The sequence below is a fragment of the Haliaeetus leucocephalus genome, unplaced genomic scaffold, assembly GCF_000737465.1.
Source record: "Haliaeetus leucocephalus isolate CR32 unplaced genomic scaffold, Haliaeetus_leucocephalus-4.0 Scaffold439, whole genome shotgun sequence".
NCBI lineage: Eukaryota > Metazoa > Chordata > Aves > Accipitriformes > Accipitridae > Haliaeetus > Haliaeetus leucocephalus.
Genome location: NW_010972875.1, coordinates 6,791,979 through 6,815,960, shown reverse-complemented (window position 1 = coordinate 6,815,960; position 23,982 = coordinate 6,791,979). Strand labels below are relative to the sequence as shown.

The following is a 23,982-nucleotide window of genomic DNA, read 5'->3' as shown; positions in this document are numbered from 1 at the left end:
TTCTTACAGGTAATAATAATGCAATATTCCATTGATCAGGATCTTTTCTCCATAAACATGGGGTTTTTGTCACGACATGCGCAAATTCATAAATAAGGCTAAATTCACAAAACCAAATATTAACAGTCAAGATACCACTCAAACTTTTACCAAGGTTTGTCAGGTTTAACCTTCTGCACTTAAATGCAGCTATTTTAAATATCTGCAGTTTCATTCTATCATTTTCTTCCAAAATGACTGTCTGAAGAGACCCAGTGTGGGCAAGTCAGAATATCGGTCTAAAAATACAGCTGGCACTCTGAAACTGTTTTCAAAAAACAGTGAAGTATGCTTACTTATGTGTTTGGCTCGGTTTCTCAGCCCTTTTTCCCTGAATAGTTCAGTATTATTCTAGACATTACTAACGAAGCAAGACAACAGTTTGAGGTTTCCAGCATATCCCTTTCAGACAAAACAAAGTGAGAGATGAGTTCTATAGGTAACTTTTAATGCAAGTCTTGAAAATTTGACAAGATTCTGATATTTTTCCCTTCCCAACACATGTGATTGCATTTATTTACATATATTTTTACCTTTTGCTAAACATTTATATTAGTTATTGCCAGTTACCCTTTTCATTCTTAAACAATAGCACAAATGGTTTATAGTCATGAACCTCACAATAGCCTTGCTTGCCATTTATGCAAAATGAAAAAAAAATTAAGCCTAAATACTTTTTTTTTAATCTTCCAGCAAGTCAGGATTTTCTCCCCATTTATTAATAGCTGTGCCTGGCAGAACACACCAAAGGTGCTGATACTCGTGACTAATCTAGATGAAGTTCAAGGTAGCTGACAGGAGATAATTTTCTTCAGTTCTTCATTCGGCTCTTACTCATCCCAGGTATCTCCATATTTATTTACTTTAACTAAAGAAAAGAAGAAAAAGTAGTCACATATGATTGAATTTAACTTTAAAAGTTTATCTTACACAGTGCTGAAAAGCATGATGAAATGCATTATCATTTAAAGTGGTGAGTGGGGAGAGTGTCAGTCACAGCACAACAAACACCTAATTAAAGATACTTCTGAATAAATGGGGAGAAGAGTTTGTTAATCGTTATTCTTTAATGAATTAATATTCAGTCAAGAGGCCTACTGTGCTAATTCCTGCTCTACAGAATTTGTAATTACTTTGAAACAAATGTAACATGTGGATGAAACAAAGACAATTGGAGGAAACAGGCAAGGAATGTTATGATAAATAACGTGGCTACATAATCTAGTTACGTGCACAATTGGATGGATTCAGGATAGTTAAAAACATGTTCAAAGACAAACAAACAGAAATCAGTAATCCCTACTAGGAAACTACTCAGCCATTATTATTTGGCAGCTTCCTTTAGTATAGGAGTGAGTCAGAGACTAAAAAAACCAGGGTACTAGTCTTAACGGATTTATTCAGAAGTATGTCATATGTAACTGAACAATGACCAGAAAGTGAAAAGATGCTCTCTTGAAAGTGAGTGGCAAAGTAGTCTGCAACTGACTGCCATCACTGACAGGGTAAAGGATGGATCTATACGATACAGTAGGAATACTGACACTACTCAGGCACCCCTTTATAAATCTACTTGCAGGTTAATGACTAAGCCCACTGGCTATTAATACCTATCTGCAGAACGAGTGGAACAGAGCAGAATGCATAGTTCTTGTTTCAGGGAGATGTCAGCAAACTTAGCATAATGCACTGACAAATCTCTTTTAAGCTGATTGATATTGCACTGAGGCACAATGAGAAGCTCTCTCAAAGTACAATTTGATTTCCATTTCTATTAACCATGGTAGCTGAGCAGGCTGCGCTCATTCCCTGGAAAATGGTCCAGTTCAGATCACTATGCAGATGCACGTATTTGTACAGCTACAATGAACGGAGAAGGCGCCAGCAGATGGAAGTTAGTAACTGCTTAAAACGTGGTTTGTTTTCCCTTATGTCCTTGCAACAGAGGGCAGAAACCACTCTCCTATTTGCTAGTCTGGTTGCTACGACACAGAGGTAAGAGGATGAACAAAGGTGTAATGACTCAGGATGAATGAATAGGCGTACAACAAGTAACGTGTCCAGTGTGACACAAGAATCTAAATCAGATCTTAGCCCGCAATGTCAGTAGAATCCCTGAACTGTAGATTTAAACGTGCTTCCACTTGTGAAACGTTTCTGAATTTTTGTATTTCCTCTACTCTTTTCCCCTAAAAATACAGAGATACTCTTAAAAGTTTATTTACAAATCTCATGCACTGCTCAGTGTAGTTCTGTTCTCAAAGCCTGAGTATAACCATCAAAGGGAACACAGAAACATAATAGAATGCAGAATTTGATCAACATTTTATAGAGGTCTTTTACAGACCTCGAATAACTAAAAATAAAATAATGAATGCATATTCTCATTTCACAGCCACAAGATTTACCATGGGATATGGCAAGGTTTGCAGAATTGCTTAAGATTTGCGTGTATGGTTTTCAAGTGACTTTTCCAGGCTTTCTATTTGTGGAGAAACAGCTTGGAAAAGAAACATCATGTAAATCAATGAAGCATCAGCTGATGGAATTTAGAAGCAATCTGAAACTACAGCTTCAATAATTTTTTCATGTCTCATTTGGCATAGTCACATGATAAGAGAAAAAGGCTTTCATCCTTAAAATAACAGATTTAAATCATTACCCAATAACTATTTATAATTCTTATTTCAAGACTGTGTAGGTCTGTCCAAAGACAGATGATCTGGAGAAAGTAATTCACCAGCATTAAATAGACTGACACTCTTAAGTAACACTGTTCCAAAGCTTACTATCACTGCTTCAGAACTTTTTGCTTTAACATACTTTTCTATACTTATTACCACCTGTTATGCCTAATAGGAGACACTAGCTATTCCTACAAATCTTGTTGCAACATGACTGACAAGACTGGACACTGCATACAAACCCAAACTGCATACAAACCCAAACAATTCAAGCTGACTAGTCCAGCAGTGTGTTAAATGGTAAAACATTCCTCTTACTAACATCATTTTCACAGATGGCACACTAAATTAAAAAAGTTCTAGAGCAAGCAATTATGAATTGCTTCTGTGTCTCCTTTTCAAAAAATTGATTGAGTCAGAAAGTTGACTGAATGGCATCTTATTCTTCAGGACGTTGCATTCTTATTTTGCTGTGTAAAGTTTTGTTTTTCACTGTGAAAACAAATCTCAATATTCCTGCCAAATACTGTTTCCTTCCTTTGAGTTTTAATGTAGAAAATGAACCTCTACAAACAATGCCTCTATAGAAATCCACTAATTCCACATGAAACAATTCATAAAAATAAATACCCCCCTCCAAAACCATCAACCATGTGCTCTATTTTGAGAGAACAATGCTATCTAAAACATACACCCTCTTCCATAGCTAAAACTCTTCAGTATAGCTCTGAGCTCAGAGAATTCTTTGTTGAAAGAGGTTGTTCGATATATTCAATAAATCAAAAGTTATGAGATTCTCAGTCTGGCACCAAGCAATATGGCTAGAGAAGAGAAATTATAATTTGCTATTGGAAGATCAATATTTTTGAAAAAAGAATTAATCTGAAATCTAAAACTACAGACCACATCACATATGAGATACCTGCAGATACAGTAAAAATAAATTGCTTAAAGCGTAAGCAGAATTAAGCCTTGGGTTTGTAACCATTTTTAACATTATTGCCAATATTTGAATGTACTATGTGTTTCTGTAAATCAGTGTATTACCTTCCTTAGCTGGTTTTTCCTGTGAAAACTTGTTTGGAGTTTCTGCCTTTGGTGGTAGCATTACCTCATATGTCTCTCTGTGTTTATTCCTTAATTCCTCATATGTGATGCCTTTTTTTTTACGACTTTCCTCCGGAATTGGAGCAGGATCTGAAAACAAAACAAACATCAAAATACTAGAAATGGCATCACACACCAAAACTTGGCTACAACCTGTTCTAGAATGCCAGTTAATTACAGCTCAATCCCAAGTGAAAAGGAGCATGACAGCTGCAATTCTAAATGCAACTGACAATATATGTGTTCTTTAATTAATCCATTTCTTTTAGCCTTTTCATTTTGTCAAACTGCTTTGGAAGACTGGCAGTTAACTCCTTTTCTTTATTTTACCCAACAGAAATCCTAACAACCATGTGGTAGCTGATGGATAGAATAGCTGTGGTCACTTTATGTAAAATTTATGATAATCATACAGTTGATATATTTAGGATTTCTGAAGAGAAATCTAAGTGAAGCTCAAGGGTTTGCACTCAGGCTTTAAATTCTGCTTTCAAAGAATTAGGACTTTATCCATCATACGTCACCTGATAAACATTTTATCCTTTTATCTACATTTATAATGCAGGATCTTGGTTCTATAATTAAGGTTCTACCAACTATTGATATTTGTGAGGAAGTGTGATTACCATTTCCTTGACACATTTACATCTGATACTTTTAGGTAACTAAACCCAAGTTTCATGAAAGGGCTTTTTTGTGAAATAAAACCTTTTCCATAAAGGAGTTAAAAAATCCAAACTAATTCAAAGTACAAAACTCTGCACTTAACAGTAACTTCCTCCTTTGTGTACCAGAGACCTGAATTCAGAATCGTGTGTTTCCCCTGCAATAGCTGAGGACACAGTTCATACTGGAAGGAGGGGAACAGCTGCACAGAACAGTACTTGAAAACCATTTTAGTTCTCTGTGAGAAAATCAGCTGTTGCCGGACAGAACACAATATGCATTCAGTTCTGAGAAGATTTAAATGTTTGCCACCTTATAAAAAACAGTTTAATGTCACTGAATTATAGTAGTATACAGTTACAGCACCACTGCTAGTGAAAATTAAATAACCTCAGAAAGGATAGCAGACAAATGGTAGAAACTATAGCTTATTTAGTGCAGTGAAAGGATGGCATATTCACCTTAATTTCAGTCAAAAAGAACTTCAAGTCAGGCTGAGTTTTTTGCAGGTTTAGTTTCACAACAGATTAAACCACGTAAGTTCATTTACAATCTTTACTTGCAATTAGAGCTACAAAGCATGAAAAAACCCTGAATTTAGTTTACAGTTAGAACACAAAATAATACATATATCTATCTTCTGTGTAAAAATTCTGGGAACTTCAAGCTGTTTCATTCAGAACCACTATATAGTACCATGTATGTTTGCATGGGATTAAAATACCTAGTTTAGTAAGAGCAAGTATCTAAGAGAAAGGCAAGCCATTGTACTACAAACTGCTAAATATTAAGACAAAACACACCTTGAACAGTGTAATCAGTGATTCCTGTAGGTGAAGATTCATTCAGGGAAGCACTGAATGGAACGGGTTCATAACTTGAGAGGGCTCTATCTGTTGAACTATAATCATCTGAATAGCTAGAAGAAAGTGGAAATCCAGATCTTGGAGAAGAAGATTCAGTAAATGACTGAGAAGGCATGTCTGAAAATTCAGATTTCCGACTGGAACGACTGGAAAATAATACAATTAAATACAGAAATACTAATGTTAAAAATGGAACTATAAGAGTAACAATATGTGCAGTTTAAGAAAATATTCTTTTACTCTAAATGGTTTAGTTTCCAACATGAATTATTGTCTTAAAAAAAAGTTTTGGGGTTTTTTTTTCCCCTCTACACTGCAAAGATTTATATAGTCCCTTCCCCATCACTTCCCTTCCTCCCAGAAACTTAACTCATGCCTGAAAATCTCCAGAACAGAAGACAAAAGAGAAAGTATTTTGTACTTTACAAGACAAAAATGACAATCCCTTCCCCCAGGGAGTCTTCAGACAGAAAATGCATCAGACACAAGTAGCATACAGGGTGTGCCCATGTAACTAGTGGTAGCATAAACTATAATTATTTTTAAAGGCCTTTTAGGAAGAATTTGCAATTTAAAACCCTTCATCATTAGAAGCTGCTGTAATTGATCAGTACCAAATAGCAGAAGAAAAGGAGAATGAAGAGCTGTCTTGGGGAAATTAAATTATGAAGGTTTATTGAGTTGCTGAATTCAGCAGGAACATTAACGAATTTTCTCTTAAGAGAGAAAGGTAAGATCATATAAAGAATATTCTGGAAACTGATGCCTGATATTCTAAAGTATTCACTACATACTCGGAATGGCCCTGCAATCCACTACACAACATGTCTCTCTATCAAGAATGCCACCATTTGGTGCCACTAGAATGTCTCTAGAGTATTTATTAATTTTTAACTTTAAATTTCTGCTTAGCTGTACTTTTTGTTCCATATGAAAAACATCTGCTGTTAGTCTTTGTATTATTCTCACAATAAACAGAGAGCTAAGCTATTTTATTGCCTCAATTATATTTTTAAAGTATACGCAAACACAGCTTTAAAGAACTATATAATCTTTTAGCTCCCTGCCTATTTTTAACTGCAAATCAGAATTACCAAAATACATTAATTAGAAGATGTAAAATGACCAAGAAAATGTAGTGATTTCTGTTGCTGGCTTAAAAAAGTAGCATGTGTGGACAATAATGCAATTTGAATGAATTTAACCATTCAACCAAGGAAAAAAGGCATTTATCACTTAGGACATAAAATTTTACAGATACAAAAGAATGGGCCATTAAAGGTTGAAAGGACTTATTGGTGCAGCAGATGATGGCATTTAAACAGTTCTCACCTAGAGTAAACACACTTAACGATCATGACAATTTCTTATTAGAAACTGGTGGGGAGTGAAGGGACAAGTCCAGCTCCAATTCAGCTGAGTTTATACAGTAAATGTATAAAGTGGTAATTCCTAAAATTATGTTTGATGCCATAAAAATGTACACATTTCAAAATAAAGATAAATCTTACAGACCAAACTGTCATAAATCTAAACGTACAAAGTAATTAAGAATTTAACCAAATCCTTTATAAACATTTAACAAATCTTAGCACATACATAGCAGGACTACTACTCACTATCCAAACACTATTCTCCCAGTTTTGAATCAAGGCTTTAAGTGAGATATTCCGAAAGTAGTTTGCAATTAAAAACCACTTGATGCAGAAAACATTCTGGAACAAAACAGGAAATAGTTTTAAGAACCTGATGAGTTTCTCGTATGTACAGCATAATGCTGTTACAGATGTAAAGGATTTAAACAAACAGCAGTTAAGTTTGACCACCATGCTTCTTCCTGCACTGATATTGTTTACTGAGCTCTTTCCTTTGATAAACACTGAAATCATTTCCACCCTCTTCCTACTTCAATCAAACTAAACTATGGGAAAAACTTCCAGAATGTAACACTACTTCAGTTAACTTAGTTTACTTCTAAACTAAGGAGGGAACTTCTGCTGTCACACTACTTTAAGTAAATTCCACAGGAAAACATCATCTTAATTTATAAGGAATACATTTTGCTAAGTAAAATGTTTTTCTACTCCTCAAAGTGATCAGTTGTATGTAAAGAGCTCAAAATGCATGTTTTATAGCTGGCCAACTGGTAACAGATACAGCTTCCTGAAAGTGGTAGAGTTGGGGTAATAAGGGAAAGAGGGGAAGGTGCAGCTCTGAAGGTCTTTGAAAGCTGCAAATGTAGCCTTGATCTGCTGGTGTTTAAAATGTCCTATTCAAGAATAAGTTTTAAGCTTAAAAGAGAATTAAATTCTTACTTATGTGAACTATGTCTCTGAGCTTGTCGTAGAACATCTCCTATTGGGGAATCCTTCAGTTTCTTAAATTTCTCGCTACAGATTGGCAAGTAGGATATCTTTCCAGCCAGGTATCCACACATTCCAGCAACTTTTTTAAAGGAAAAAAATATGGGTTTATATGCTGTATCATAATATTCAACATAGTTTAAAAATAATAATTTCAAATAAATTATACATTATCTTGAGTAAAAGAAAAAAAAAACCAGTTTAGATCTAAACCAAAAACATGCAGTAATCATCTCTCTCCACTTCCTCTGCAGACAAAGGGTACTAAAACCAAATGCAACAGCTGAACAGAGACATAGAGCAATGATTTAGACACGGCATGAGCATCAGATGATTTCAGCTAGTACTTGATGAATGAAAGGTGACAAAAAAAGGAAAATAATTGCCATCAGTTTTCCCCCCAAGATCCAGAAATAACAATTAACTATCAAAGATGATAAAACAGTCAGGAATCATCAAAGGCAGTAAATTCCGCTGATTTAATCCATCAGAACAGTCAGATTTTGAAAAGGCTTTCACTAGTACGAAGAGAAGTCTAAATAAACTTAGCATTAGGCTCAGTATCTTCTGAAGAGGATTCTATGATACGGTTGCTGGAGGGCAAACAACTGAATTAGCTGAACCTTTGCAATCACTAGGCAAATGCTTTCAATTTAGTGCATGAGCTATCTTCATCTGCTAGACAGGACACAGGAATGAATGATCACGATAGTTCTTTCCGGGCTTAAAACTGATGATTTCCATCAACTGGCTCCTTCAAGTTTTATGAGTGGGTCAAATGGAGTATGAAGGATTCAATGGCAATCAACAGAAGTTTTGTTGTTGACTTTGCAGGAGAAAAGGACTAGACCCTTCTTTCATATGCAACAAGTATTTTCTAAATACAAAGGCTAAAGATTCTCAACCATCTTTGAAAAGAGGTAATTACCAGTAACATTAATCCTCTGAGGTTCTCACACTGTAGATTACATTGCCTGGCAATCAATATAAAAGGGGATTTTACCCTGCCCTGCTGCACTGATACTGGAATTGTGATTCCTGTTAGTGCTGGTTTTGGCTGGGATAGAGTTGGTTTTCTTCAGAGTGGCTGGTACGGGGCTATGTTTTGGATTTGTGCTGGAAACAGTGTTGATGACGCAGGGATGTTTTCGTTGTTGCCGCACAGTGCTTACACAGCATCAGGGCCTTTTCTGCTTCTCACGCTGCCCCACCAGCCGGTGGGCTGGGGGTGCACGGGAAGCTGGGGGGGACACAGCTAGGACAGCTGACCCCAACTGACCAAAGGGATATTCCAGACCATAGGACATCATGCTCAGCATATAAAGCTGGAGGAAGAAGAAGGAAGGGGGGGACATTTGGAGCGATGGCGTTTTGTCTTCCCAAGTCACCGTTAGGTGTGATGGAGCCCTGCTTTCCTGGAGATGGCTGATGGATCTCTGCCGATGGGAAGTAGTAAATGAATTCCTTGTTTTGCTTTGCTTGTGTGCATGGCTTTTGCTTTACCTATTAAACTGTCTTTATCACAGCCCATGAATTTTCTCACTTTTACCCTTCTGATTCTCTCCCCCATCCCACTGTAAGGGAGGTAAGCGAGCAGCTGTGTGGTGTTTGGTTGCCAGCTGGGGTTAAATCATGATACTGTTCTAAAGTCTGTATTTTCAAAAGGAGGTTAAAAATCCTTTTCCAAGGGAAAAGGGGTGAACAGCCACAACTATGAGTGAAGTTTACAAATGAGAAATGTGAGTGTTTAGCTGTTTAGCAGGTCAAAAAAATTGGAAGACACCTCAAATGCTGTAAATATGCACAAAGGGAAAAATTACAAGCCCCTAAAAGGAAAAATGGCCCAACAAGAATTCAAAATAAATGTTTAGCAAATTAAAGCTAAGCAGTAAAGATGATTACTCTTTGGCATAATTACAATGAGGACGCCTCCTTTTCTTGAGGCCTTCTAGTCAAGAAAAGTGGAAGCATCTCTCTGGAAGATGTTTCACCCAAAGTAATTATTGGCTAAAATATTTGGCTTCTCTTATTACAGAACTAACAGCCAGATAATCCACATTTTTGAAGCTAGCACAGTAAATTACATATTGCTGCTCTCTGCTTCTTCTGTATTCACTGTGACAAGCCCTTAGAGAAGCTGATCAGAGATCAGTAAAAGAGGCCAGGTCCCACTGCAGGCTAACATGAAGTAGGATATATGGATCTTACCCTTCTTTGCCAAAGAGTGGTAGAGGACCAATATCTCTGTGCTGTGTTGAAGGGGATGCTGTCAATGTAGAGTATCAGTCATGACTAACCAGAAGTTCCATTAAATTGTCAGAGTGCCTAGAAGGCTACTGAGAAAAGTTATGAGTAATTCCTATAGCCAGAACAACACCCTGGAATCTGAAAATTCCTATCTAGAAAATGAAACACCTCTCAACTTCCAGATAAAACCAAGAGGGACAAAGCAGGGAAAGATGCAAGACAGAGACTAAAGAAAACCAGACTCAACTGTGTGTGTTAGATATAAAAGACCAATTACTGTAATGAGGCATAGATACTCTTCAGAATAAGAATCTAACAACCACAGTGACACACACACCATTATCAAAGACAGACTACTGTAATCAAGATGCAGCAGCAATATGCTCAGATCAGTGACACCAGAAAAGCAAGAACTGTCTTGTTTAATATCAGCTAGCTATGAGCTAGCAGCAGTGCCTGGAATTGCATATGCTCTTCTTTCAGAATTCGTGGAGGAAAAAAAGCCAAACCAACACACAACTGCACTGCTTCCTTTAATCAGATTTCACTGCAAGAGGAATGTGCAGTTAAATTAGGAGACATAATTTGGACCTGTAAACTATGTCCCTGGCAATAATTTTCAGGAAGGTCCTGTAGGCAGTAGGCACATCTGACCTAAGCAATATGAGGATGAAATGAAAACCGCTTAACTCAGGCCTTTGACACTCCAACTGTGTCCCAGAAAAATCCCCATATTTAAAGTGCACATAAATCACAAGTTACTTACTGAAAAACAACCAAACCACACAATTTATGGAAAATTCTTTTAGTATGAAATGAAAGTCCATATGCCTCCACTGCACATAAAAAAGGAGAAGCCAGAAGTATTTTGACTTCTAACCTTAAGGTCAAGAATAGTTGGTCCAGTCCAGCTGCTCCTTATTTTTTCCCTTGATTCCAAACTTAGTTCTATTAAATAGGAGGAATGTAGCCCTTAACTACAAATGTGTAGGAGCTATCAGGAAAACAGTAATTCTATTATTTATTAGAAACGTTTGTGTTATACCATTGTTTGGCGTTCAAAGAAAGCGAGTAGAATTTAGCATAAACAAATGGCAGCCCTAGTCTCTCACATTCATTTATCTGCTTAAACAACACTTCCCTCACCACAAATCATGGGTTTTACCCTCTTCCCACTGAAGTAAACTGTAAGAGTAACTGGCTGTATCTGGGCAGATTGGCAAGATGGCAACTTCCTGTTTTACTGTCATGTATTCCATTGAAAAGGTTAATTTATTAATTTAGTTTTGATTATACTTAAATCAAAATCATTCACATGAAATTGCTGTTTTCCTACAATTGTACATACATAATGTCCAGGAAAAAAAGGCACTAAAATAGCTTGAATGGGACAAGTGAGACGCATGAATAAAGACCTTCAAATTAGGAAGGGAGGGGTGCATGTACTCTGGCAAAGTAATTTACAGTAAGCTTGTACAGTATCTATTTACAATGGATTTATCTTAATTATCACATTACACTTGTCAAGCAATTTTATGGAAAGCCTATAAACAAAACTTGTCCAAAACGTGCTGCACAAATTCAAAGACAGTGAATAAATGAAATGTTCTACCTCTTGACATTGAATAGGTTCTTGCAGTATAAGATGTTGTAGTTAAGAAACATAGCTAAAAAGTTGCTGACTGATAGAATTAACTGGAGGAAGGTGAAACTTATTCATTTGATATATCAGATCATTTACTACTATCTTCAGGCACAGTTGTACCAATGTAAGCATTGATTCTATAAGTGCCAGATTCTCCACCTGGGCCAGGATAATGCTCGTTAGACATACAAACTCAGGGATGAGACGCTGGAGAACAGCCCCGCAGAAAAAGAACTGGGGGTTTGGGTTGATGGCAAGTTGAATAGGAGTCAGTGTGCCCCGGTAGCCAAAAGGGTCCTGGGGTGCATCAAGCATAGCGTCACTAGCTGGTCAAGGGAGGCGATTGTCCCACTCTACACTGCACTGGTGTGGCCCCACCTTGAGTACTGTGTGCAGTTTTGGGCACCTCAATATAAGAAGGACATCAAACTATTAGAGTGTGTCCAGAGGAGGGCGACCGAGATGGTGAAAGGTCTCCAGGACGCGACCTACAAGGAGTGCCTGAGGTCACTTGGTTTGTTCAGCTTGGAGAAGAGAAGGCTCTGAGGGGTGAACTCATCACAATGTACAGCTTCCTCAAAGGGGGCAGTGGAGGGGGAGGTGCTGATCTCCTCTCTCTGGTGACCAGCGACAGGACACGAGGAGACGGAATGAAGCTGCAGGCTGCATCAGGGGAAGTTCAGACTGGACATTAGGAAAAGGTTCTTCACTGAGAGGGTGGTCGGTCACCGGAACAGACTCCCCAGGAAAGTGGTCATGGCTGTCAGAGCTCAAGGAGCATCTGGATGACGCTTTTAGTTATATGGTTTAGTTTTATGTAGTCCTGCAAGGAACATGGAGTTGGACTCAACAATTCTTATGTATCCCTTCCAACTTGAGATATTCTATGATTCTATAGAGTGGAGTCACAGTGAATCAGCCAGCTAGTCTCATGGGAATTACATCTGCATAACAGACTCCAGAACCTAAGGCATGAATACAAGCTGAATTTATATGTAGCTTTTACTTACATGCAACTTTTGTAAAAGAGCCAAATCTTGAGCTATCTCTTAGAATACCTGAAAATAAGGATCAAAGTAATTAGTAATAAGTTATTAAGAATTAAGCTGAAAAACATCAACTGTAGTTATGTTTGTAGGCTAGTTTGTAGTTATGTTTGTAGGCAGCAGGTTACTCTTTTACACTTAATGTTGAAGAAAATTCAAGAAAACCTAAGATCTGAATTTCCCATAAAATTATAAAAATCTAAGAATTACCTCTTTAATCATATCACACACAGTATTACTACACACTATAGAATATATTGTTTCATAATCATCGAGATATTGCATTTGTCAAACAACATAAAATGAGCAAGAATTTGCTTTTAATTTAAAGTTTTCCTCCTTCTTTAGTTTTAGTAACTGCAAGTCATGTAGCTAGCTGAAGAGGCTGAACTTCTTTTAATTACAAGTAGATTAGACATTGTATTATTATAGTAACTTTATTAACAGCAGAAATATATTTCATCTCAACAAATCCAAATTAACCCAAAGTATGTTTACACTTTACCTCTCCTAATTAAGAAACTAGTAGCAAGCATGCTCGCTGCAGCCAAAGGAAAAGCTGTGAAGAAGAAGAAGAAAAGTTGCTTAAATTATGATTTTAGTATTTTCAACCAGACTTAACAAAATACGCAATAAAGTGAGAGTTGCTAGGCCTTACTAAGCTCACTTGTATAAGAATATAAACATATATATAATTAAGAAACTGTATATAATTTATTAAACATTCTCCATTCCACTTTTTAAGACCTACTACAAATTATGCAGTACTGGTTAATAAGTCATCCCGTCTTCATTAGACTTCATGCTTTCTAAAATACAAAAGCCAATGGCAGATGGGATAAAGCTCTAAGGACAAGACTCCAGGCCTAGCTGCAACTGCTACAGCAGCAAGGTGCAGAACTTTAAACCAGAGAAGCATACACAGTTCTTCAGGATGGAAGGCAGTTACACAGAGGCCAGTGCCTCTAAAAATTTTTGACAACCAAAAGTCTTGATTTTAACATAAGAACTTCTGAAAAAGTCTAACTCTTACAGAGATATAAATCAAATTGATTAAAATTAGGTAACATCTTTTACTGATCAGCAAATTAAAGAACAGGGCAACTTTTTCTGTAGCTTACGGATCAAACTATACAACTCAGGGGTAGGGTCAGGAATGCAGAGAAGATGACAAACATGGAAAAGCATTACTGCCTATCACAATCAGCTTAACAGTTCACGTCGATTTTTATCATAATGAAAGACTTCAGGTGGCAGGAAGCATTTGAAGATGGCAAGAAACAAAAGGAATGCTTATTTCAAGCAATGATAATCATGAATTGGGAAGATTAACTTTGAAACTATTCATAAAGACCACCACCCCTACAAAACATACAGTGACACTGAAATAACAAACATGACAAAAGACTAAAGTTAATTACATTAAAGATTTAGATATGTCATAATGAAATTACATCTTATGCAAGTCTGAAAATGTAGATGTTACAAAAAGGCTCAATGACTTTAACCATACTAGGGGGGATATTCTTGCAACAGCGCTAGATGTTTATAGTGTTTTGATGCACACAATCTGCTAATTAGGTTCATATTTGAAGATAAACGATATTTTTTAGCATTTGGACAGCACAGTATTAAAGTATACTTTGCAAACTAACAGTTTATTCCTTCACAAATTCTGACAGGTCTAAACTAGGTTAGGAGTCTAACCAGCATTTTAGGGTAAATACGACTCAATGTCACTTTTAAGAAAAAGTATTGTCTCCTTGGTTCAAAGCAAGACTACAGTAACACTTCAAAATAGAGAATAAGTTCTTCCAATCTATTAAAGATTAAAACCCTGATGCTTTTAGAGATACTGGACCTGGATTTTCCAAAATTTAGAGTTCTAGATTTTCTGAGATATTGTCCTGGTTTCAGCTGGGATAGAGTTAACTGTCTTCCTAGTAGCTGGTACAGTGCTGTGTTTTGAGTTCAGTATGTGAAGAATGTTGATAACACTGATGTTTTCAGTTGTTGCTCAGTAGTGTTTAGACTATAGTCAAGGATTTTTCAGCTTCTCATGCCCAGCCAGGGCAGCTGACCCAAACTGGCCAACAGTGTATTCCATACCATGGGACGTCCCATCTAGTTTAGGAACTGGGGGGAGTGAGGGCGGGGAATCGCCGCTCGGGGACTGGCTGGGTGTCAGTCGGTGGGTGGTGAGCAATTGCCCTGTGCATCATTTGTACATTCCAATCCTTTTAATATTGCTGTCATTTTATTAGTGTTATCATTATCATTATTAGTTTCTTCTTTTCTGTTCTATTAAACCGTTCTTATCTCAACCCACGAGTTTTACTTCTTTTTCCCGATTTTCTCCCCCATCCCACTGGATGGGGGGGAAGTGAGTGAGCAGCTGCGTGGTGCTTAGTTGCTGGCTGGGGTTAAACCACGACAGATATAGAATGGCAGTGCAGATTTGAAGCTAAACTGTAAGAGAAAAAAAACAAGGGGGAGGGTGTGTGTTAAAAAAAAATATTAAAAAATCTGCAAGAACTTATTACAGAGAACTTCAGTCTGACCCTTAGAGGTTTGAAATGATTTACAGGCCCAACACAAATATTCCGGACATCAAAGACAGGTTACGCAATTTAATGGAAACAGCTGCTAGTATGTGAGCATATAAATGACCTGAAATGGTAACTAGAAATTAGAAGAATAATAGGTAAATGAAAATTGGGTTCATACATAAAAACTAATATGAATAATTATTCAAGTGTAGAAAAAACAAAAGCAGCTTAATAAATCATAAAACATCAATGCTTTTCACTGCTATGGGCAAAAAGTACTTTTTCTGCTTCAGGAACAAAATAAATTCCAGGAAAAATAATGGACGGCTGATACATCAATAGCACATAATTAAGGATGGGAATGTAATGTACCCTAGTCAAAATGGTTTTATGAGGAAAAAATCATATTGATCTGGTTTAATTTTGTTAGTGAGATTAGAAGTGCAAAGGATAAAATTCTGGATTGTAGTGAGAATTTTTAACAGTATCAGAATTTATATTATATGATAATGTGATTAAAAACTAGTAATACCAGTAAAGCATACATTAAACTGAATTATGAAATAACTAGCAAGCATTTCTGAAATAGAAGCTGGCAACAGAAACTACAGGAAAACAGAGGGAGTTTGTAAGAACGGGTAAAAATTGGCTACAGCTTGAAATTTGAATAAACAAACTGAAGATACACAAATTTATAGTAATATCTGTGAATAACAAGAACTGATACAATAAGAAGTGAGGATGTCAGGGCAGTCATGCAGGCAGCCCATACCTCTTGCAAAGGGACATTCAAATAATATGTATTTAATACAGCAAATACAACAATCTAGGTACATGTGACGCAGGACAATGAAACAAAGACAGGAGACCTAGAAAACAGTCATGGGCTTTAGGCTCTCCCAGTGAGATAACAGCACAGTGCCCAACTCCTGGAAAAAAATCTCTCAATTACTTTTGTAGCACCCTACAGTGAAATTACTCAATAAACTAATTTGGGGCTTCTCAAAAATACCTTCATGTTGTTTCTTCAGTCTCTGTACAAAGATGCACAGGGCAGTAAGTTACGTTGACAATCAAGAACTCACAGCAGAACACCTCAAGAAGAACAAACAATGCCCTCCTACCTTGTCTTTCAGGTGAGAGATTATCAATAAGCCATAACCAATCATCATCTTACTACTAATGAACCTGACTCTTTTCACTTACAAAAATATAAGGAAAATGGCTAGATTTTAGCAAACAAGCTGAAGGTTTCCAAGTATTTGAATAAAAGTGGAAGAGGAGAATGCCAAAGCAATGGAGAAAGATAAAGCAGAACTTGGGATCATTAATTGAAAATCACAATGCCTTTGAAGTTGCCCCTGAAAGTACTGTCTTCCAGGAGAAATCAGAGGCCCAGTGTGCTAAATTTAGCAAATCAGCTGCTAAATTCTTCATCCGTCCTGGTTTCTGCTAAGCCACCTATCAGCATCAGAAGTAATCTACCAGCGTACGATAAAACAGTGGGTAACAATCACATCAGAAGGCTTGTTCAAACCTCTTGACCAGGTGTATAAAAACCAGGTATGCCTTGAACCTTTGGATTACAGAAACAATGTTAAGAAGTAAGGCAATCAATTCTCAAAGTTTTCTGAAAAAAAACCATAAGATTGGTATTTCAAATAAATGAAGATGAGACATAAAGTATTCTGTGAAAACAATACAAGTTTATTATTCCTGTGTACTAGCTGTAGTACAGAAATCATTACTGACTGCAGAATCATGCTTGAGAATCTTTCCTTTTATTTACAGGGGAAATATGCCCAAACATCTGGCCATGCAAAGACGCTGGAATTTTCTCCAAGAGTTGAGCTAAGCGACTACTTATACACTGTTCTTTTCACAAGTCTCCATAAAGACATAAAGCAATGGTTCTAAGTTAAACTGTTTTATTCTTGCATTCTAGAGATAACAACAAAAATTGAAAGCAAAAATGTAGAAATAACAACAAAAAATATTCAGAAACATAATGAGACTCCATAAATTGTATCTATTTTCAGACTTTTAATAAGCATATTAATTTAAAATATGAAGGGATCTTGTTATAAAGAATAAACCTTACAAATTATGTTGCACCTTTCACAAAATTCCTGTATTGCAAACTCTTAACAAATGCAAATCTTACATGTACAAGATTTACTGGGATGCAATTTTAAACTATGTGAAGCTTGCTAATGAACTGTTGTGATATATTGACCTGGGCCTGCCTTCCTTAACGCCTCAGATAACAACAAAAACTAAGGGTGGAAGAAAAGCAAGCCAAATATACCAGCAAACTGAACTTACCTCTATACCGGGCACTCTCTTCAGCACATTCCTTGAGGAGTCTCCTTTCCTCCTCTGTCGGCACATAAGGCTTAGGTATTTCCCTCTTTCATTAGGGAAATAAATTAGAAAAGAAAGAGCAAAAGAAAGGTTTGGGGGGATTTTTCAATTAAAAACTTTGTCTAACTTTCACACCTTGTAACGCCTGTACTTTCAGACAGCTACACTCAAGGAACTGGTGCCTTCTGTCTATAAATGTCACGTGAAATATAGCATTAAAAAAACCCAGTGCTTCTGCAAATCACATGAGAGAGCAGAAAACATTTTGTGCATAGTCAACTCCCAACTCGCTCCACTCCTTTTTCTTCAGAGAAGCCTGCTTTGGTCCTTTGCAACCAACCTTCCAAACAGATGGAATCTGACAGCTCATTAAATCCCTTTTAAAACATTTGCCAGGGTTTTAATCACACAACGCGTGTTGGCCGTTTGCACGCATGTATTTAGGGAAAGCTGGCCAGCTGTTTTGCCATCAGGTGAGAAGTTTCTACCGGAGGTGCGTGACCCCCTCCTGCCCTGAGAGGCGTGCGACCCGGCACCCTGCCAGATCGCCGACCGGGAGAAGGGCAGACGTGAGAAAGCCGCCGGCAGCGGGAAGAACACCTCCCGCCGGGACCCGCCCCACGCGAAAGGCCGCCGGAAAGGCCTCAAGGGCACCGACCCCGCGCCTCCGCGGGCCGCCAGGGAGCTCACGGCAGCGGCGGGCGAAGGGCTGACAGGAATCCCCCCTCCCCGGCCCGCGCAGGGCGAGCGCAGGCCCCGCGCCTGCCGCCTCGCCCTCGGCAGAAACAACCCCTAGCCCCACCGGGCTCCCGCACGGCTCTCGCCGTGTCCCCCCCCCGGCAGCGCCGCCGAGCGAGCGACAGTACCTCGGCCGGGTCGCCGACCTCCCCGCCGCCGGGACCCTGCCCGGCCTCCATGGCGGGGCGGGGAGGGCAGCGCGAGCCACCGCTGACCCGGAAGTCGACGGGAGGGTGTTCGCCGCGCTGGCTCCGCGCGCATGCGTGGCGGCGGCGGCGGGGTTGGGGTGGGGGGTCCGTTCCTGTGGGGTGTCATTAGGCCCCGGGGCTGCTGCTCGGGGCTTGCCGGGGCGGCGGGCGCTCCGCCGCCTTCCCCGGTGTGGAGGCCCGGCGGAGGGGCCCCGCGGTCGGCCGTGAGCGCGGCGGCGCTGCCGGGGAAGCGGGGGTGGCGGCCGAGGGCCGCGTGTGTGTTCGCCTTCGGCAGCGGTGTGTCCTCGCTGGGAAAGCCGAGTGAGGGCGGTGGAAGGGCCTAGAGGTAGCAGCTGAGGCTCAGAGCGTTCCTTTCAATCGAAAATGTTTCCTTCCTGTGCTTTATCTTGTTTCCTGCTTGCTTAAAGAATGCCACCCTCTAATATGTTTGCGAGCGGGCACTGCTTCAGAAGTGGTGAATCCCTTTAAAGGTAATCCTGATGTAGTCGGGTTTGTTTTGCACGGCATTAGTACGTGCATTGGTACTTCTGGGCTTTGTAACTGACTTGCAGTTTTTGATAAATGGTGGGAAAAAGCTTTTATCCATCCACGCCTACCTTGAGTGATAGGTATGTTACCAATAGGTATGTTAATTCGTTGCTGGAGATGCACGGCCAGAATTGACTAAAGGCAAAGGATGCCTGTTACCTATAAAAGAGTTTATTTGAATCAGGACCAAGCAAGGACCTGGTGGGCAACTGTCTGAATTTGAAAGTGGTAGAGGTTTGGTGGTTAGGATTGTATTTAAGTGGGAGATGAGGAGTCTGCGTGCTTGCCTCTAGCTAAAGCTGTTGAAATGACAGCACTAGTGGATGCTTGCAGTTTATCAGAAAGCAGAAGTTGAGGAAGATATAAAAAAGGTGTTTCTGATAGTGCAATGTATGCTACGGCATTTTCTCGTAAACGTTCAATACCGAGGCCTGAATTCACCATATCCTGATCTGCCTCTACTTGTCTGGAATGCACCACTCCCTTTAAGCCTTTCCTGGAGCGAGCCATTGTCTCTTCACCCTGGAATTCAAGTGAAGAGGCTTAAATTGCTACTGACTGATGGCTGTACAAAAAAAGCCCGTGCCTGAAGATAGGAGAGGGAAGGTTTCAGAGATTGGAGGTGACTGAAATTAGTAGGGAATGTGGATGTGAAATGTCTGAAATTAGTAGAGAACGCAACTATAAAATGAACGCTGTGAGTATGTGAAGGACCTAGGACAAATGGACTAAGGAATGTGTGTGAAGTAATAGGTTTGGCTGCCTGGAGTGGCTGGCCGCACCAAGAAAGCTGTAGAGCAGATGGGTTTCTGAGTATTGGATTCTTGAAATAAGCTGGGAGGATAGAAACAGAAACTATCCTGGAGTTCTTAATTCATAGCTCTCATCATACAATAACTACATTTGTAATTTGTGTGAGACTGGAAGTAATCTGTGTTATCAGGCAATCTTCATTTCTGCCTGTCACCTGGGCCCACCCTAATGAAGCAGTCTCCAATACATGAACATGTTATGCACATTATTATTCGAGAGGCGAAAGATTTTGGCTTCATCAGCTCATGACAGTTTTATTTATGGGACTGTAGCACATTTATTAAGGCAACTTATTTCATGCTTCTTCCCACTTAGCTTTCAGTACATTCTAGGCAAAGAGTACAACTGGGTTTTTAAAGCCTGCCTTTTTGTAGGGTAGGGCATGTTTATGGACTGCACCTTCTCTAAACATGGAGCTTCAATGGGGAGGAAATGGCTATCAGTCTCGTTCATTGAAGAAAACAATGACTCTGAGCTGTTGTTTTGCCTCTCCCGTGTAAAATTAATAGTTATCCATTCAGTTTTCTCAGTTCACTATCCTCAAGTCCCTTAGACTTCCAAGGGCGGGAGGGGGGGGGAAGTATTAAAATCATGCAGCAAAACGGTGAGTTTACCATCTTTTAAAAAAATCTTACCTAGTACGGTGTGCTTGTGAGATAGTTAAAGGTACTTAAAAGTTTCACCTGGTTACACACATCCATTTGTTAGCTTAGAACTGCAGTTGTAGGGCCATATTCAGCATAGATGGTAGAGCATATCCATGTCCTTGGCACTGCGTTCTTTGTTCTCAAGCCTCTTTTTGAAGTTCACCCATAGAAAGAAGTCTTAACAAGGATGTCCTTTTTGACATCTGGTCTACTTCTACTACTTCTTTTATCCTCATGCCATCTTTCATGCAACTACTGAGAACTTCAGTTTAAAATCGGTGATGGTATTGCCAAGTCCTGATGCATTACATAAAATCTTGTCCTTGTGGAAGGCTTAAGGCTAGCTTTTTAACCTCTTTCTATAAATCTAATCTCTTGAATACTATTCCCTTCTCCTGTGGCAGGTGCTGCTATCCAATATGGTACTTTTGTTTTAAAAAATCTCTGCACTAGAGTAGTCCTTCACAGATGACAAGGTTAACATTATTTCTTGGGAAGTTCTGAGCTGTTTGTTTTAATGACATGCACAATGACGGTTTGATGTTTCAGCAACTGTTTTGTAATTGTTTTGTGTGTTTTTAAACAATCTACAAAACTGATGGATTATTTGTAAGGAGGAGTAGTGTAAAGTTATGTATTTTTGCACTGCCTCAGGAGTCAAAAAGCTCTTCTTAGATGTATTACATCTATGACTCTGAACTTTTTATCTTTTATGACTTGGTGTCATCCCAGAGTAATGAATATATCTGAGATTCAAAATACTGTAATACTGAAACTTGATGGTTAACCTTTGGAAATTTGAAATTTCTTTTGAAGGAGATGCCTCAAAGAAGGAAAAAGGAAAACTTTCAAACAATAAGATTCTTTTAAAATGAACTGATTACTTATGTAAGAAGAAGTTGGAAGGTGTGAAAGTCAGATCGTTTCTAATTGCAGTACTTTGCAAAACAAAGTCACTGGTGAATATTCAGAACTCTTGAAGCTGGAGCTCAAGAATTAATAGGGTGAATTATATGTAGACTATCAAGTGGTTTAAAAGCTTATCTTTCTGATAAATTCTTTTCCATCTCCTTGTTCAACAGTTAGTGACAGGCTTTATACAGATTCACTACAAAACAAAGAGGTGGCTTAACAACTAAATTTAGTTTTATGATACTGCACAAGACATAACTGAAACAAGTAGACGTGTGAAAGAGTTGGAGTATATGCTGATCCGGTAAGGAAAGTCGCCGAAACAAGTACTGGAAGTTTATGTGCTCAAGTCTGTAGCTGGAATGGTGATTGTTTTGGTTTGGTTTGTTGTTTTTTTTTTTTTTTGTTGCTGTTCTTTTTTTTGCTTGGTGTGCTAGACAATAGAGTAAAACACAACAGCTGAGAGCTGCTGATTCTTCAGTGGCTGCCAAGAGTTAACAGGACTGTATTTAGAAAAATCACTCTCTCCCTAATGAGGAAATAACAGCTCCTCATACCAAAAAAGAGCATTGTTGTAACCACTACAAGTGGTGGCAAACAAAGAATCAGTTATTTGCCTGAAGCATTATGGCACATCAGCAAGAACCAAGAGTGGGTGTCTGTGGAGCTGATACTCAAAGCCTCAATTTTACCCACATTGATAATAATTGCTATTAATAATAACTGGTACTGTAATATACTTTGAAAAGTACTTTACGTGTTAACTAATCCTTAGGGCTATTTTGTAAAGCAGGCAGGTAACAGGAGAATCTGGGTTCTGAAAGTGATATGCTTGTGCATCCTGTAAGTTCAGGTGCTCAGGGTTAAATACCAATGGTCTGATTTTCATTGGCAGTGAGTTTCAGCTGCTCTCATTTCAATTACAGGGGTGTATATGTATTTATTGGGAAGATCAGGCTGAGCTCCTAGCTCGGGATACTGTCAAAATCAGAAGCAACTTGTGACACTGCTTCAGCCAATTGCCTGAAATTATGCACAATAGCAGCAGCAATGAATCCTGTTTTTCTTGTTAGGTGTTCTATTACCCAACATTTAGACTGTGGCACAATTGTTAAAATAGAATAAAAAAATACTCCATTCACAAAATTCCTAAATCTGCAGGAAAGAGGTAACCTAAAATATTCTTCTCGGCTACCAGTGTATCATTATTTTTCTCCTCTCCTGCTTTCTTGTTCCTACTGGTTCCTGCAAGTTGATGTACATTATCTGTCTTAAGGGAATGCAGCACATGGACGTAAGTAGTTGACCATGAAGGGAGGGACCTTTTACTCCAATAAACCAGAGTTGTACAAAGCATGTAATAGAACTTGGAGCTTCTCTTAACTGAGACTGGCAGCTGTTGTGCTGGCGCATTTGTTTTTTGAGTAAAAAGTATGCTTTTTACAGTTCCGTTTTTGTTGGGTATGCTTATTATAGTACAATACTTGCAAGACAGGCTTATATTTGACAGTAGGAAAAATGGTGACTTCAGGATTCTTTCTAATACTGTTCTGCAGATCTGGTGTTATTTTATCATGCTTGACATGTATTTATTTTTCCTTTTTTTCCTGCCTTTTGTTTGTTTTTTTTTTTTAACCTTTTCAAGCCTGGAACTTTTAAGGCACTTCAACAGAAAATATATAGTAACTTTCTAACCACTTAAGATGTTAATGTTGGTACTGTTTCTGTTTTTATTACTATCGGCTCCCAAATCTTTGCATTGTCTAGAAACGCGTTGTTACATTCAGCCACCAGACGCGTTGTACTGGTGAAATCCTAGCCAGCCCTAGTATGGGATGACTTTTCTGAGGATGTTGTGGTGAATTATCTCATTACCTTGCCTTTCCGTCTGTGTCACTTGCATTACGATAGACCTTGCAGATTGATTTCACGTACTTCCCCCAGGCGCCAAAGTCGAGTGCCAATGGCAAAAGCAGCCGGAGCGTTTTGTCTGCTGTGCAGGGGTGGTGGAAGCGGCCCCCCGCCCTGCCCTGCCCCGCAGTCTTCGTCGGAGCCAGCCAGGCTACTTCTGCGGGGGAAGCCCAGCCGTTCGCGTTGGTAGAACAAGGCGAATTAATTCCTGGCAAAAAGGCGGCATCTGTGCATTTGCGGAGCTGGCCGAGACACAAGTATTTGCCCTTATTCCCGGTGGCGGGGGGGGAAGGGCGTCTTTTCCGGCGGTTGGCGAGGGGCGAAAGGGAGGCCGTGAGGAGGGCGGGCACGGCGCGGCCTGTCCGGCGGCACCCCTGCAGGGCCTCCTCGTTTCGTTAGCGAGGAAACTTCCTGGATGTTCCCCAGCCACGCCGCTGCGTGCCCGGAGGGCCGTCTTAGTCCCCTATCCCTGGCCGATACCGGCCGCCTTAACTGGTTGTTAACGACGGGGATCGGTCCTGCTGTCGCCGGTGGCGGGGAGGCTTCCCGGGCCGGCAGGGGCCTGCACCTGTCCCGCCGGCGTCTGAGGCCGCCCTCCCGCCAGGCGAGCCCGCCGCCGCACCTGCGGGGAGCCGCTGGGGGCCGGGG

The 23,982-nt window shown here is 39.4% G+C and overlaps 1 protein-coding gene across 1 annotated transcript; it reads right to left on the bottom strand.

Moving 5' to 3' along the window:
- Positions 1-466: 466 nt before the first annotated feature.
- Positions 467-18,536, bottom strand: OCIAD1 (OCIA domain containing 1). The gene is made up of 8 exons (XM_010574502.1): positions 18,443-18,536; positions 17,538-17,622; positions 13,169-13,222; positions 12,628-12,675; positions 7,678-7,807; positions 5,300-5,508; positions 3,771-3,920; positions 467-907 (listed from the first exon to the last, which is right to left on the bottom strand). The coding sequence occupies exons 1-8, from the start codon at positions 18,491-18,493 to the stop codon at positions 870-872; spliced, it is 765 nt and encodes a 254-aa protein (XP_010572804.1). The 5' UTR covers positions 18,494-18,536; the 3' UTR covers positions 467-869.
- Positions 18,537-23,982: the final 5,446 nt, after the last annotated feature.

Excerpts from the sequence above, each read along its gene's own strand:
- OCIAD1 (XM_010574502.1), bottom strand. The coding sequence starts at position 18,493 with ATGGAGGCCGGGCAGGGTCCCGGCGGCGGGGAGGTCGGCGACCCGGCC. Across the intron at positions 12,676-13,168 it reads TAGTTTCTTAATTAGGAGAG|GTATTCTAAGAGATAGCTCA; the intron begins GTAAAGTGTAAA and ends CCTTATTTTCAG. Across the intron at positions 7,808-12,627 it reads CTCTTTTACAAAAGTTGCAT|TTGCTGGAATGTGTGGATAC; the intron begins GTAAGTAAAAGC and ends CCTTTAAAAAAG.